The 16,408-nt window shown below is 50.3% G+C and overlaps 2 protein-coding genes across 2 annotated transcripts; both read right to left on the reverse strand.

The window, feature by feature from the left end:
• Window positions 1-1,034: 1,034 nt before the first annotated feature.
• Window positions 1,035-3,171, reverse strand: Hoxd9 (homeobox D9). Its single transcript, XM_050120030.1, has 2 exons — window positions 2,397-3,171; window positions 1,035-2,051 (listed from the first exon to the last, which is right to left on the reverse strand). Exons 1-2 carry the CDS (start codon window positions 3,169-3,171, stop codon window positions 1,810-1,812), a joined length of 1,017 nt encoding a protein of 338 aa, XP_049975987.1. The 3' UTR covers window positions 1,035-1,809.
• A 2,941-nt stretch (window positions 3,172-6,112) lies between these two features.
• Hoxd10 (homeobox D10) lies at window positions 6,113-15,908 on the reverse strand. Its single transcript, XM_050120018.1, has 2 exons — window positions 8,468-15,908; window positions 6,113-7,092 (listed from the first exon to the last, which is right to left on the reverse strand). The coding sequence occupies exons 1-2, from the start codon at window positions 9,420-9,422 to the stop codon at window positions 6,815-6,817; spliced, it is 1,233 nt and encodes a 410-aa protein (XP_049975975.1). The 5' UTR covers window positions 9,423-15,908; the 3' UTR covers window positions 6,113-6,814.
• Window positions 15,909-16,408: the final 500 nt, after the last annotated feature.

Genomic DNA, 16,408 nt, shown 5'->3' on the forward strand with positions numbered 1-16,408 from the left:
AGTCTTGTTTATATTTTATTGTCCAGATTTTAAGACCCAGTTTTGTCTGCATTTTTCCTTTCCTCCCACAAACATCAAAATGAGATGGTTTCAAAGCGAAGCGCCTGGCCTGTCGTAAACTCATTACCTCCAGACGTCTCGCCGACTCGATGGCTTTATGACACCTTGGCTCTTCCTGTTTTCAAAGAGCTGTAGGTATCCGCAGGGTCTAAGGGGCGGGGGATGCAGCACCTTCAGCCGGATCTGGGCCTTGGCTTTCCTTCCCAGCCCCCATCTGCTTTTTCTTGGAGTCCCCCTCTTTCATCAGGATCCCCAAGATCTCTGCCATCGCCCCCGCCTTCCGCCCATCCCAGGCTACCCGGCGCCGTGGCCTCCTCTAGGGCCTGCAACGCCAGTGATCCGACTGAACCCTCACAATGACCTTCATTTTAGCCTCTCAATGAGTCCTCAGAGGGCCAAGCTGGGGGCTAAACATACACAGAAGCAGGGTGGAGGGAAGGGGGCGGCAGGAGGAGGGTATGGGGGGGAGTGTCTTGACCATTTGGATCCTCTAAGGTCACTTTTGGGCTGAGGTGGGGAGGGGCTGATGCTCACTGCCTAACGGACTGGGACCTCCCGATGTCAGCCAGCTTCACGGGCCTGGGGGAGTTACTCCACAGCGCAGAGTTGCCCATTCCCTTGTTTGGAGATGGGGACTGGCGGCTGGGTCTCCAGAATAGAAGTAGGCCAGGGGCTTTGTGTCAAAAAGCCTTAACTTAAGGTTCCCGGTTCCTGTCGCTCTGCAGAAAGGCTCACTCAGGGCCTAGGGTTTGGAATTTACTGTGGCCCTGGCAGCACTGAAGGGGAAGCACCCAGACTCCTTCCAAAATTGTTCTCTTCGGCCAGGTGTGTGCACACAAAAGGAAGCTCTAAAACACCTTAGAGACCCTCCAGGTGCTAGGGCCTCCAACTTTTAGCAATATATCCCTTCCTAGGGATGGGGCAGTCTGATGGTTATGTTATTTTGCAAAGACACAGAGAGCAGTCACACAACGTTCAGGGCCAGCGGCTGGGCTCCGTTTGCTCAGATCAGCATTTATTTGTTGGAAGCGGTAACATTTTACAACTGGTCCTCAAGCAAAAACATGGAGTGCCAGCACCCGGGGCCTTTCAAGGGAGTCCAGCCCTCCTGAGGAAAGAGTAGCTCCTCCTGGGCTCAGAGGACTAAGCCTTCCCCGCACCCCGCGACGCCCCAGGGCTTCTCGGTAGGCCTCACTGGAAGTCAGCCCATGGGCCCTCTGAGGAAAGGGGCTTTCCTGCGGTGAGCAGCTGGGTTGCGTTTAGGCTGGGATCTCAGCGGGGGTGTCCACAATCTCCCTCTGCCTTCAGATTCTGGGAATTGGATAGTTGGCCCTGTTTGGGAGGCTGGATGGGGTGAGTCTAAACTACAGAGCTTTTCAGAAACATGAGGGACAGTTACACAGGAGGGGGCTTCATCAAGCCTGCGTGCACCCACAAAATAGAGCATTTCCTAAGGAACCAATGGAGCAGGAAAGGGAAGGAGGGGGATAGGACAAAACCCCAAAGCCACTTGGTTTCTCCAACACATATGCGAGCAAATACAGTGTCCCCAAATAACTCACAGAGACCAACCACACAGTCAATTCTACCTAAAAAAGAAGAAAACAGTCCGAGTTGCTGAAGAGTTTCTGAATCAAGCACCCACAAAGGAAAAAAAAAAAAACAAAAACAAAAACAAAAAAAAAAAAAAAACAAAACAAAAACCAAAATCCGCTGCCTTTGACCGCTGCGGGCCAGGGCCGCACTGGGTCAATCTCCTTTGGGGCATTTCTCCTTGCTCATCTTCTTCATTTTCATCCTACGGTTCTGGAACCAGATTTTGACCTGTCTCTCTGTAAGGTTCAGAATCCTGGCCACCTCATAGCGCCGGTCCCGGGTGAGGTACATGTTGAAGAGGAATTCCTTCTCCAGCTCCAGCGTCTGGTATTTGGTGTAAGGACAGCGCTTTTTCCGGGTGGAGCGAGCGTGGATCCAGTTCGCTGCGGGGTTGTCTAGGAAGAGGGGGGTTTGTAGACAGGGAGCGAGGGGCGGAGGGGAGGCAGGGAGAGACACAGGGTGGGGAAGAGAGGTCGTTAAATTAATTTCACCAAGGATGGACGCTTTTCACAACTGGGGGGAATTATCATAAAAAGCCCTAATGCCCGCTCTCTGTTTACCGTACAAACCGCGCGCCCAAGGTAGGTGGTTATGGGAAGCTTTTTTATGGATGCATGTTGCTCGCCTAGGCTTGGGTAGGCGTCTAGACGTTTTTATAGGTTAGTAAAACTATCAGTTTTGCACATTCGAGCCTTACAGGTTTCAGCAATAAATCAGGGGGCAATTTCTTTTGCACTTACTTGGGTCAAGTTGCTGCTGCGGCGGCTGCGGCTGCTGCTTCTCCTCCTCCTTCAGCGGGCAGCCCGGGCTCGGGTGATCGCTGCAAGCTGAGGGCTCAGACGAGCCTCCCGCCCCAGGCCCGGCCCCGATTCCCACCCCGGGCCCGTTCCCTCCCGCCGCCGCCGCCGCCTTGTCCCGCAGGAACGAGTTGCACGGGAATTCTGGGCCGCCGCTCCCCTGGGACTCGCGGACCGCGGAGCACTCAGTCCGTTTGGAGGAGGAGGAGGACGAGGAGGTGGAGGAGGAGGTGGAGGCTACGGCGGGGGCCGGGGCCGCTCCGGTTTCAGGCTTAATCCCGTAGTGGCGCCCGTTGGCTGGGCCGCCAGGACTGGGAACGGAACCCGGGCCTCCGCCACCGCCGCCACCACTGCCACCGCCACCACCCGCGCCGCCAGGGAAGCTGGGCAGAGGCTCCATCCAGGAGCGCACGTAGCGACCCGGCTCGGCGGTGGCCAGGGGTGGCGGGGACACGTACGGGTGGTACAGGCCGCTCATCGTCGCCGCCGCCGGGGGCTGGGCGGCCACCGCGGACCACGAGGCGGAGAACACGGTCGATTTGGGGGCAAAACTACACGAGGCGAACTCGGCGGCGGCGGTCGGGCCATCGGCCACACCTGAGGGCCGGCCCTGTGTCCCCGGCCCTGGTGGCCCGAAGCGCGTGGCGAACACCTCGTCGCCCTCATGGCCTATGAGCGAGTCCACGTAGTAGTTGCTGAGGGTGCCACTGGACGACATTGTTGAGGCGCCGCGCGCTCCCACCCAAGGTTACACTGCCCGCCGCCGAGCCGCTCTTCGCCGGCGCCCGAGCCGCCGACTAGTTCGCAGGCTGCAGCCACCACCATTGGTCGCGCGGCCCACGTGATCATATTTACCAATACCCGGAGTAAATCAGTCCGCTAAACTGGGGGCTGCTGTGATTTTAAAAAAAAAAAAATCATCATCAACAGGAGCTCTGCAATTAGAGCTGCCGGGCCCAGGTCCACGCGCCAGCCCGGCCTGGCCCGGCCCAGCCCGCCCGGGTGGCGGCGGCGACCACAGGCCTCACTGCGGCCGCAGGAGGCGCTGGGGACTATTTGTTCGTCTCTTCTTGCTGCTCTGGGTCTTGCAGTCTCCACCCCGGCTCTGGCTCCCTGACTCCTGGGCTCTGAGCCCTGGGTCAGACTTCCATGGCACACCTAGGCGCTTACCCAAAGGCTGGAGCAGCCGGAGACTCTCGGCCGGGTGCTGCCCCAGACAGGCAGGCCTTTGAGGGCGGCCCCCTGGCGCCCAAGGGGAGTTGTTCTCCCTTCGCCTCTTTTCTTACCTAAACCCACCCCTCCCCACACGTACCCACACACGCTCTCACAACTTGTCGTGTTGTTTAAAACAGGTGGAAGACCTCTGTAATGATATTATGCCTTTCAATAAAAATTTTATGAGGTGTATTTGATTATAGATTAATGTGTCCCTAATAAAACGGACGGATGGAGCAGCTCGAAGGGCCCCCTCCCTCTACCACACTCACACACTCCCTGTGCAGCCACACAGACATCCTCGACGTGAGGCTAGGCACACGCCCAAGGCCCTAGGAGTGTGCTGGGGCAACCGGACTCCCTGGCCTGGTCCAGCTCAGTGCGGTCTCTGTAGGGGCGGCCTCCGAGAGGCTTCTCTCTGCCCTCGGATGGGCGGTGAGCGCTGGTGTCCCATGGAGTCCCAATGATGGTCGTGGTGTCACATCTTTTTCTGGCCTTCTGGAATGGCCTGGAAGAAAAACATGCCACAGAGGGAAAATCCCAAACGCCAGCAAGGCCAGCTCTCACTGGCCAAATAAGCCTTGCTTCAGTGAGGCCGGCGGGAATCGTATCTCCGTGGGCAGGGCCGCTGCGAGCCTTTCACACGGAGAGGCCTGCAAACGGATTCTGAAGATGTCTTCAAAATCCAGAGGAAAGGACAGGTCTTTGAGCCACTCCCTTCTCAATTTTCCCTCCTTGCCTTCAGAGGTAAGGCCAGGCAGCCTTGAATCTGAGAGAAATGCCCATTGTCACTCCCAAATCCATGGTACAAAGCCCGGCTGGGAGCCGAGACAAAAGCCGCACGCCGGCAGCGATTGGGAAGGGCATATTCCTCGCTCTACAAGTTGCCCAGCGCACCCTTGGAGGGCTCCCAGCCCACCTCCAGCCCCGGAAAGAAAGGGGTAAATGGCTACTTAGGGCCTGATTGATTGCCTTTACGAATGGCTCTCTGATTTTGTTTCAGGGGGCCTGCCCTTTGCCTGTAGCACAGGTTTCTCCCTATCAGAAACTAATGGCACTCCCCACATCGCTGGGAGAAACGCAGATGTTAATATTGCTCTTCTTCTTCTTTTGCCTATCCAAGGTAAATCAGGGGCAAATTTATTCCAGTCTTCTCAAGCTAGTATTGAGTCAGACACCTCTCTCTACCAGCCCCAGGAAATAAGCCCCAAAGGGGATCTGTCTTGGAACTTGGGAGGATTGGGGGTTTGGGGAAGAAAGTTTAAAACAGTAGGTACTGAGACTGTTTGAATGGGGGCTCCGAAGTTCCGAGAGACTACAGAGATTGTTCTTGGGGAGGAACGGGCCTGTGTTTAAAAAACGAAAAAGAAAAAAAGAAAGGAAGGAAGGAAAGAAATAGAAAGAAAAAAAAACAAACCTGTTTTATGATGGGTCTTTGAGGATGGGATGAAACCACAGGCCGAACCTAGGGCAACGAATTCGGTCACCTCTTCCCACAAGGACCTCGTCCCCTTTCCCTGGCAGGACCAGATGAATCTGGCTCAGTGGTGCGCATTCCACAGAAGCTGGCTTGAATTTTCCAATCTATGTGTAAAAGGACCATTGGACTTGTTGGGAAGTCACGTTTACCTGCAAATTCTCTTTCAGTCGCCTCACTGCTCAGCCACAGTGAGCACTTTGTTATAATAGTGGGAGATTTGACTGGGGAGAATTATTTCCATTTTTTCCTTTAAAAAAAATATCCATGTGGGCCCCTGAAAGGCAATGGCGGAACATAAATCCCTTTCAGAAAGGAACCAAGGTAAAGTAAGATGAGAGAACTCACCCAACCTTGGTGTCACTGGGCCTGGTTGTCTTGAGCGAGCTTGGGATGGGTAGGAATGAGAAAAGGGGGAAAGGGATTGGATCCAGTGCCATGCTAGGCTGTTGTTTGTTCTTGTAATGGAGGCAGGTTCCAGGTGGGCATTACTAGTTCCAACCCAGCCCCTGATGGCGGATTCCCCAGCCAGAAGTCATCAAGAGCTCACTGGAAGCATTAAAAATAACATAACCAAAAACCAAAGAGAAGAAAACACAGAGATGGGGAACTGAAAGTAAAAACCAGCACAGGGCACAGGCTTACTTACCAGGCTCAGGTTAGGGGGAAGCTTGTCCCATTGAGAACGCAAATATATGAACAGAATTGGAGGGTGGGAGAAGATGGGACACTCTTCCCAGTTAGGAAGAGTCTCAGGACGAATTCTCACCGCCATTGCCCAGTCTAGCACCCTTAGGTCCCCTCCAGCTTTCCCTCTCCTATCCCCTTTCTCCTGCCCACCCCCACTTCCCCTACCCCAACTGCCCCAAGCTGGCAGCTTAGTCAGAAAAGACCCTTCCCAAAGGCTGTCGTCTCCACCATGACCATGACGTATGTGTTTCCATTTCAGAAAGCAGAGGGAACAAACTCATTTCCAGAGTTTATTGCATTATACATGCGACCAGAACATGCACAGAAAGCACAGGTTGCTCTTGTACTTCTACCAAACCACAGATGCACCACAAGGGAAAGGCTACAAGGCATAAGTCATCAATACTCCATTTCACCAAGGACAATTGCTAAGTTCATTTGTGAAAAGATACATTGTAATGTGCTTTTTAAGGTCCCCCTCCCCCCAAAGCTTGTGGGTTTTCTTATTCGTTTGAAATATATATAATATGTATTTTTTTTAAAGTACTAGATGTTTTCAAAATGACATGGATTCATGGGCTAACCACACACAGAGAAGTTTTATGTGAGGGAAAACGTGGAAAAGTCACATTGCTGGCTGGCTAGATGGGAGGATGAGTGGATGGTTGGATGGATGTCCTATAGTTCCAATAAGTTAAGACCCAAATGAAGATGCGCAGTAATAGGTACCCTGCATTACGATGAAAAAAATAAATTACACGTGCTAAGTTTTTTAATATATATATATACTCATAGGGATTACAGATCACTTGCAGCACGAACAGAATGACCCCAAAGTCACATTCTAGCAGGAAAACAGAACAGAACAAAACAAAACAAAGAGCAATGAAGGTTTTGTTTCCGCCTTCCCAGTCCTCCAGCACTCGGGCCTGGAACACGGTGCCCCCTCTCGGATCCTGGCCTCACATGGGCCTCAGACCTAAGAAAAGGTGAGGTTGGCGGTCAGTTCTCGGATTCGATTCTCTCGGCTCATCTTCTTGAGTTTCATTCGGCGGTTTTGAAACCAAATCTTGACCTGCCTGTCGGTGAGGTTAACGCTCTTACTGATCTCTAGGCGGCGCTCGCGGGTGAGGTACATATTGAACAAGAACTCTTTTTCTAATTCCAGCGTTTGGTGCTTAGTGTAAGGGCACCTCTTCTTCCTGCCACTCTTTGCAGTGAGCCAATTGCTGGTTGGAGTATCAGACTTGATTTCCTCTAACAAAATTAAAGGGAGAAGAAAAAAAATCAAGAATTTTTTTTTCTCTCAGTCCATTCAGATATATACCCTTGGCCATGACCCTGCTGGCAGACAGGCCGCTTTGGACAATGCTGGTATTAAACATTACCCACAAAGGTGGGGCATGAAGGGGATTTTAAATTGATACCAAATTAGAACTAAAGACTTAAATTAATACAATTAATGCAGAAGGATATTCTATACCAGGGATTGGTTCTCTCTCTCTCTCTCTCTCTCTCTCTCTCTCTCTCTCTCTCTCTTTGCTACACAACTTTATGACTTGCACAAAACGTTACTATAATAGTAAAGTTTACGAATTTCCCCAGCAACATTCTAAGTGGTCAGTCCATGACAGGACAGGAATAGAAGTCACAGTTTGAGCTTACCAATCTCCCTGCTGCTTCAAGGCCCCAAATCGGGCCGCTTCTTACCCACCTCTCCTGGGCAGAGAGGGAGTCCCACAACAAGGCGTACTGAGAGCCACATTCTTTCAAGAGATAAACAAACAAGAATACCTTCTCCACCCTGCCTGAGCATTGTTGCAGTCCCCCAAGAAATCCCTCAATTTTAAAATGTTTCTTTGCTTTCACACAAAAGCACGCCACCAGAAACGTAACTCTGTGGCCCACCGGTAGACACTCAAGGACAGACTGCAGGGATTGGGGTGGGTAAGATTCCATCTTAGAAACCCATAGCCCTGGTTCTTTGCCTTATCCCAGCCCTAAGTGGGCAATGCAGGTCCCTTCTCCCCCTCTTCCGCCTTTGCCCTCTTTGTATAAGGTTACAAAGCCTGCAGCACTTTCCCCAGACAAAGCCAAGGTTACCTAGCCCAGCAAAGGCAAGACGCCCTCTGCTTCCTTACCCAAGCACCAAGCGGCCAAACCATTTCCTTCCACTCTAAGATCGCAGGATGCGGGGTGCAAACCCTTGAACACAAACACGATGTCTTGGGCCACCTTAAAATGATCCCTGGATGCAAGGCAAAACTAGGGTTTCAAATCTGAGCCAAAGAAAAGGGGCCACTGGAACCCTATTTACAAGCCGTTGGTCTCCTTTTAGCTCTTTGTTGCATTTCGGGTCTGGCTCAGGACAGATAATCCCGCCAAGCCTTTCCTCTACCCAGGCGCCATCAGCGTGGGGCCAGGACCGGCCGGGAGGGCCAGAGCAGCGGGAGAGAATCGGGGACCTTTTCAAGGCTGAGATCTCCCCTCTAAAAGCCGGGTGGAGCAGCACCTGCCCAGTCGGGCGCTGGGTTCCGCTGCCTGGACTCCGCTTTGGGTACCCGAGCGCTCCCTTTCCGAGGGTTTACCGGACTGCGCGCCCCGTTGGGGTGACAACTCTGTTCATACCGACCTTTGCTTTCCTTCTCCTGCACTTCGGGACTGGACACCGAGACCTCAGCCAGGCAACTCCTCTCTTCTGGAAGGCCGCCTTTGGCCTCGGGGCTCTCCACTTGGGAGACTTTGGTGGGCTCCTGGCCGCTCGCGGTTTCGTTCATCTTCTTTTCCATCTGCAGCTGGGCAGCCGAGAGCTGCGGCTTGGCCGCGCCACGAGAGTTGAGCTGGAGCATGACAGTGGAGCTGCCTTCGGGGCTGTTATTGTACTCTTGGGTTTTCCCGGTGGCGTAGGTCTGACTCAGTCTAAAATATCCAGGGACAGGAACCTCGGGGTTCTCAACGGGACAGGACTCAGGGACCAGCCTCTGGTACGAAGGGACCTCGGCAGAAATGAGTTTGTTGCGCTTATCAGAATACATGCAGCAATTGGATTCTTCTTTAATGTTGGCGGTGAATGAGCAAGTGGGGACTTGCTGTGTAACAGGTTGCTCTATTCGACAAGATCTGTTCGGGTCTGTCCAACTGTCAACTTGAGGTATATAAGGATGCACATTCATACCCATATTTTGGTGGTTCACTTCTCTTTTGGCCAGAGACGGGAGCAGTCCACAGGTTTGCATTCCATAGGTCCCCATGTCTGCGCTAGGTGGTGGCATGTACATGCTGGCGCTGCTCGAATAAAAACTGTCACTCCTGCAGGCACTGATCAAGGAATCTACTAAAAAAGTATTAGCAGCAGGAGAGCTGTTGGGAAAGGACATTTTGGGGAGGAATTTGAAGAAGAGAGATTGTGTCCTTTGTAGGCTGACATCTCTAGGAAAACATTCCCGGTGTAATTGTGGATGCCTCTGCCGACCACATGACAACCAAGCCAATGAGATTTGAAAATGGCCTTGAGCCGCAGCCTCCTTGCAGGTCACGTGTTCCAGAGCCCGGCCGGCCGGCCGCGTAAGCACGGACAACAGCGACATCTACTAAGCGCCGGTGATAGTGCGCGCTGAAAACAACCGGCCCAGGGCTCTGCTGCTGGCCAGCCAGCCGGTCTCCCGGGGCTTGTTTGGCCGGCCTGCCTGCCCCACTCGAGTCCCCCACCCGGCCACTGGGCCACGCCGGCGGAAGGAAAGACTTGATCCGAGGGCCCTCCGGGAGGACGCGCGCACTGAGGGAAGTCAGAGCGCCGTGGCGCCTGCTCTTAGAAGCGTTTTTCCCCCGCACACACCCAGGCAGAACGCACCCAAGATTGCCGGTTCCGAGCAAGGGGTAGGGGCGCGGGCTGGTTAAATGTAGTACTGGGCAGTTGGGAAGGTGAGTCCGATTCCTCTGGTTCTGAAACATCCCCCCTAGGTCCAAAGAAAGACCTCTCTGCTGCAAAGATGATACGACCAAGGTGTCGCGGTAACCACTAGCGAAAAGGGCCGCGAAAGGTCGAGAGGCCACGCAGCTGGGCAAATCCGGAGCACGGAGAAAAATTCCAGCCCGTAGTTACCCTCTCCTTCGACCATTAGACTCGGACTCGAGGCGCCTCGGCACCCAGGAGCTCCTCGAGCCTAGACTGTCAGAGTAACCACACCCTGACCTTTGAGGGACCGGCTGCTGGGAGCTTCTAGCTTGGATGGAGATAATCCTCGCCAGCCATTCCCTATCCGCGAAAGTGTTCCTCGGGCTCCCAGAGACAGCTAAACCGAGATTTCCTTTCCCTGATAACACAGGGCAGAGAGGAAGGAAGGATAAAAGAAAAAAAATTTTTTTTCAAAAGAAAGGGGAAAACTCGGACCCTCGGACTCCACAAGTTTTAGAAAGCGGGGCCAGGGCAAAGAGAGAGCAAAGCAAAGGTGTCATTTGAGGCTTCTGCAAGGAAAAATATGTTTTCCTTTTATGGATTTTGTAAAAGCATTGGTTTCTGACAAGTGCAAGGTACAAAAGGTTGTGGAATTTATTAATACATATTAAGAAGAATCAGGGCGATCAATAAAATTCTCATCTACATTCTTGGGCTCCTTGGTAATTTTCTTGCTTCTGAGGGTTTTTAAAGAGTTATACCCACTGTTGCCACAAACGGGAAGATATTTTATTAACAAATCAATCGAGACTTTGTAAAGGATAAGATTAATAGTTAAGATTTAGCATAATGGCGTTCGCTTTATGAATTATTGAAAATTATACTATTGATTTTTCCCCTTCGCTACTAACCAAGAAGGTCAATTTTTGTTTTAACACAAATCGTCAAATATTAAAAGCTATACTTTTGTCACAAGTTAAATTTTATAGTTTTGGGCAATCCCTAAAATTCTTTGACAAGGTTTTGCTTGGACGAGAGGGGGAATGAGAGGGGACAATCTTAGTCTTCCGTTTCCTCTGGCGAGGGAAAGTTTTATAAAGAGGATATGGTCTGGGGTTGTGGTCCAGCTCATTAAAGAGCAGCCACCGCCACCACCACCATGGAAACTCAGAGTTTTATGAGAAACTTGAACAACTTCCTCCCTCTTTCTCTGGTTGCAGGCGGCGAGCCGCCCTGCGGAAGCCGGGGCCTAAGGACAGCAGCGGGAACTTTAACCTTGATTTCCAAAGACTTGCCCTGGACCAGGGGCCCTGCCTGTGTGTGGGAGCTGTCCTTCGGCCTTCCGGGGCCCCTTCAAGAAAGTAAAACGGACCCGGAAACTGTGACCGTGAACCAGTTCTCAGTCCGAGGAGACATCTGTGTTCTCTTCTTTCCCACTCACCCAGGAATGGACTGGCCTTGGATTTCAGGCCCAGAGACTGAACTTGTGGATAAATCTGGTTTCCACCTCAACAGATCTTTCTTTGGGGTTCGATGCTCCTTAAGACGCCTAAGCCAGTTCTGGGGAAACCTAGTTGCTCCTTCACAAAAACATTTCACTCCCCCCCAAAAAAGTCCTTTGTCCCCTCCCTCCCCTAAAGGAATTTCTCCTGGCCTGAAGAAAACAGGCGTTGAACGTTATTTTCGGCCTTGGGACCGATTGGCTAGCCCCCTCTCAGTGCCCTCGCCCAAACAATAACCCCTTTTAAAAAACTCCACGGTGGCAATGAGACAGACCTTTTAAACCTTTACGCAGCTGTTCAAATACAACATCATTGTCAGGTTAAAAGCCTGGCGCCTCCAACTGCTCTGGCTGCTGCACCCCGGTGGTGAAGCCGAGATTTAAACGTTACCTTTCCACTGGGGTGGCTATGTTTAAGCTGGGGAGGGGTGTGAGGTGTTAAGTAAGGCATAGCAGAAGGGAAAAAATTGAAACATTTGCCTCTAGGTTGCTAAGATCCTGATCAAACCTAACAGCCACTGATTAGCGCCTCAAAATTTCCCTTTTTATTTACATTGTGGCGATCAAATTCTGAGCTACAGCTAAACGTGCCCAGGGCTGGACAAAGTGCCCGCTGCCCTCCCTGACGCCCTGACGCCAGCTTGGCGCTTTAGCATTGTGTTGCCTTGTATCTCGGCCAGGAGAGCTGCCCAGAATTCGACTGCCCAATTTTTTCTAATCCCAAGCAAGGAAGGGCTGTTCGATCTAATCAGGAATTTTATGCCCATCAAATGCCCTTTCATAATCTTTATTTATACACGAAGAAAACACCCAGTCTAAAAACAAGCAATTCCTTCCTGAACTGGTAAGTCTTCAGCGAAGTTGTAGGGACAGCTCTGCCTGCTCTGTGTGGGGGTCTTTCTGTTTCAGTGCCCCTAATGCTTCAAGCTCAAAGTCACCTCGTATTGGATTAGGGTTTAAATAGATCTCCACTCAAAGACAGGAAAAATGTGTATGTTAATTTAAAAATGCAATCTATTCTCTCAAAATTCTATTTTTTCCTCTTTTGAATTTCTACCTTCAGACTGAGTCCTCAGAGGCAAATTTGTCAATATGTTAGATTTATAGAATTTAAATACTTGAGCAAAATGAAAATACTATAAGTGAGGACAGAAACTGTGCCTTAAGACCTTAGAACCGACACAAAGCAAACGGAAGGAAAAGACAGTAGCTTTAAGGGCAACTTTTATTTTGCTCAGTGTTTAATGTAGTGGCTGGTATTTAAAAAAATCATCTTTAGATCATCCAGAGCAGTTAGCATTAATAATAAGTCAATATTGCATCGTAAAGGAGATGTAGACCCATATTTGTCACAAGATGCTTGTCGCCCTGGCACAGTTCTTTCCAGAGAAAACTGGAAAGGTCGCCTTAGCAAGAAATTAGCATTTGTAATAATTAATAATCATCATCATAATAAACTGGTTTGCATTTGCACTTTCTTGTCTTCTTCGGGAGCGTGGGGTGGAGGCTCTGGGCCTAAGAGGACCTAAGGGCTCCTAGAGTCTCCCTAAATTAGACCTATGAGCCGCCTCTGTCACTCTTTAGAGATAGGATGGATAGGGACAAATTAAAAGCTGCCTCCCCAGGACGCCCCTCTGGGTTGCACTGTGTACCATCGCACCAAGGGGAAAAGAAATCGAAGGGGCAACCGGGAGACTACTACCGACTCAGTAAAGGGGTCTACAGAGATGACCGAAAGGGATCGAGAAGGGCCGAGCCTCCTTCTATTTACAGACACAAAAGACTCCTACTTGGCGCATTTTCTCTCTACTTCTGAACCTGAGAACTCGGCGCCTCCAGATCGGTGGCCGGCAAGGAGTTCCACGCACCCTAGCTCAAGAAGGGGAGGTTTTCAGCCCCCGAAGTTCCTGGTCCCATCCCCTGGCCTGTATTAGGCCCACGTTGGGCGGGCGCTGCCGGGAGAAATGACACTGCAGACCGCTCAGCAAGCCGTGGTCTGCCGGCGGCGGCCGCCAGCCAAGGCCAAGGGGCCACCGCACAGCCAGATGCGCGGTGGATGGGGCCGCCTACAAAGGAACACAACGACATTTGGGGAGGGAGGTTTCACCCCACATAGACTAAAACCCGGGTTAGGCCCTAAGAAAGGACGCTCTAAAAGAGCTAACCCGTACCGGCAGCAGGACAGGAGGAGCCGGGTATCTGCGCGGGGAACACCCACGCCTCTCGCTGGCGCCTAGCCGGGGAGTCACGGCGCCCCAGCTTCCCTCTAACCAAAGCCAACTCCTGGAGGCCTGGAGAACTAGCGGACAGGAGGACCCTAAAGCCTGAGGTCTGGCGAATGGGGGGGGGGGGGGAGAGAGGTCAGTGCAAATTCCAGGGCCTACAGGCTCTTCTCAAAGAACTTAGGGGGTGAAAGGGATCCGCCATCCTCCCTTTGAGCCGCCCACGCCCGGGAGCCCCATCTTCACACTTTTGGACCGCAAAAAAGGATGCAAGCGGAGGGGACACAGACATTTCCCAATGCCCAGGGCTTTGGAAGGACAGTGAATCTCAGGGGCGATTTTAACCGTTTATGAGAGCTTGTGCCCAAAGCAAACTGCGCACCTCAAGGTCGGCGGGCAACCCGGAAAGGTGGCCTGGATTCCGTCAAGTACAACGCCAGGTTACTTCAAATGCATCCCCATTCACAACACTTTGAAATCCAAACGTCCTCGCAAAGAGTCTACTATCTCCAGAAACCGCATCAGTCCAGTCTGGCACCCGCACCCCAGCTTCTAGCCCTCTCTGTCCCTTGGGTAGTCAGGGGTAGCACCAAGCCATGCACATAGACTGGAACCTTCAGACCAGAACGACGCCCGCGGTCCTCATGGAGTTTCATTTTTTTTTTTTCTAAGCACACACTCAGCTAAGTTGCCAACGCCCTAATCTGTTTTAAACAAAAGCCTTTTAATCATCCCAGCCGTTTGAAAGCTCACAAGACGCGTGCGGTTTTGGGGAGATGGGAGGGACCTTACGTTTGTCACCACTCGCCACACTTAAACCAACATGAAAATAGATATTCCCCGATTTAATTAACTCGCAGTGGCTATGACGTATTTCAGACCACAGATATTTGTCTTTTAAAAATATCTTCTCAACACCATACGGTTATATGCCAAAGTATTTTTTTTTTTTTTTTTGCAGCGGCTTTATCTTTGAGGAGACAACGGATTAGGGGATCCCCTATTTCAGAAGACTGATGGCTTCTTTTTCTCTGTCTCTCTACCACTTCTCGCAATCATGGCTGCTTAGAACAAGGAGACAGAAACACCTTAACTGCTGACTGTTTCTAGCGGGTGGGCCAAGATCCCTTATTAGAGTCTAGTATTGGAAAATAAGGTACCGCAGGCTCTTGGCAAATAAGGTTTTTGGAACGTGAGCGCGCCCTCGTGTGGCTGTAGAGGTTCTTGCAAACGGAAAATAGTATTTCTCGCGTTCGCCTGGTGTGTGCTGGCTGGCACACAGCTTGCTCATTTAACCGCAGTTAAAAGAAAAAAGATGAAGAAAAAACCCAACCGGTTTTAATCTCCCAGGAATATCTTACTATTAGGGCATTTACATGTAAACCACTGCTCAGATTGTAAACAAAACAATCCTTTTCTGGGCGAAATAATTTGATTATCTGCTTTTTTTTCTATTGCATCCTTTATCAAAAATTGAAAAATGTGTTAAAAACAGTACAAATATATTTTATCTTATTCTATATCTTAGAGAGTGCCAGAATTTATTTAACAAGGTGGCAAATTGCTTTCAAATGCTAAGGGTTGGTGTAAGTCTGATGAGAACTTACTCTCTCAACCGCCTTTTAAAAAACTGCGGTTCTTCATTACAGCAAAGAGAAACTCTTCCTAAGAGCACCCCAAATTCTCAGTACATCCTAATTCTACTAATAGTTCATAGGTATTTTGATATAACAAGTGTTTTTATTTTTTTCCCTAAGAAGTCAATTGTTATTGAATTATTCTAGTGTTTGGGGGGAAATTAAGGTTATTGATCCTGAAATTAGGAATTTTCTTAGATTTATGGTGAACTCCCAGTATGATGCTATATAGTCATAAATATGGGCAAGGGTCTGGATGTGTGAGCATGTATTATGAGAGTGGGTGGTGGTTGGAAATCACAGAAGAACTTTAAGGCGCCTAATTATTCAGAGAGGTTAAAGGTGATGACCTTGACATTTGGAAGTTCAAAGGCATACACTTATGCACTTATGTTTTTCTTTACCCCCCAAAAGCTTCAGCAATTAAAAAAATTATAATTCAAAAAGCACACTTCCTCAGGTGAGGCATGGGGTGCTGTGCACCTTTGGGATTTATATTTTGCCTTTGGGTTTCTGAGAGGTTGAGAGTCATAAGACCCACTGCACTCTTTTGAGAGAAGGAGAAGCTTTTCTCACTTCTCCAGTTTATTGCACAGTGCGGAAATCTCTTTTGGGCCCACCAGAAGGTGTATAATAGAACCCAATTAAGCTGTTTAGAACTTTGGCTTTTATGGTGTTGTCTAGACAGTTCAAGGTTTTGTAAACAGCCTGGCTTGGTCCTGTGACATAAAGTGCTGTGCAACCCTCACCACATTCTTTAACTTAAAGCGATAAATGTGGTGAGCTGCAGGTGAGCAGCCCTGGCCTTAGCTGAGGGGGGGGGGTTTACATTCTCTGCTTCAAGCTCACTGTGACAGCGAAGGACCCCATGTTCCCTGTACCTCTTAGCTCCCTTTTAACAAAACTTCCCGCCTCACACAGAGGGTTTTTCTTCTTTTAAGGAACTCTGGCTCTTTGACCTTCTTAAGAGATAATTTGGATCTTCAAATTAATTTAACATTTTGGGATTTTTTTTTTTTTGTCTTTACAAAAATTCCAAGTTCATTAGACTAGCGGTGGGGATGGGGTGAGAATTTGCTCCTCAGACTCCTACTGCTTAAACCTTGTAGCCTGGGGGAAAAAAGGCAACCAGCATTGCTGGATCTCATTGCCAATTCAGAAATGTAACATAGAAATGTAACAGTACATTTTAAAGCCAGTGTAGCCTACAGGGGGTGTGAAGGAACAACTCCTATCACAGAGAGAATAAAAAGTGCTCCAGTGGGTATTCAGTTGCATGGGGAACAGGGTTCTGGTCACTAAGATAACCTGGGAAGCT

Source organism: Alexandromys fortis, unplaced genomic scaffold (genome assembly GCF_014885135.2).
Source record: "Alexandromys fortis isolate MF-2015 unplaced genomic scaffold, M_Fortis_MF-2015_v1.1 scaffold_8_1_9099942, whole genome shotgun sequence".
In the NCBI taxonomy this organism is placed as follows: Eukaryota; Metazoa; Chordata; class Mammalia; order Rodentia; family Cricetidae; genus Alexandromys; species Alexandromys fortis.

Bases quoted from the DNA above. Each gene is read 5' to 3' on its own strand.
- Hoxd9 (XM_050120030.1), bottom strand. From the start codon at position 3,171: ATGTCGTCCAGTGGCACCCTCAGCAACTACTACGTGGACTCGCTCATA. The intron at 2,052-2,396 runs GTAAGTGCAAAA...CCCTCTTCCTAG, and splicing joins GCAGCAGCAACTTGACCCAA to ACAACCCCGCAGCGAACTGG.
- Hoxd10 (XM_050120018.1), bottom strand. From the start codon at position 9,422: ATGTCGCTGTTGTCCGTGCTTACGCGGCCGGCCGGCCGGGCTCTGGAA. The intron at 7,093-8,467 runs GTCGGTATGAAC...TAATTTTGTTAG, and splicing joins GCAGGAGAAGGAAAGCAAAG to AGGAAATCAAGTCTGATACT.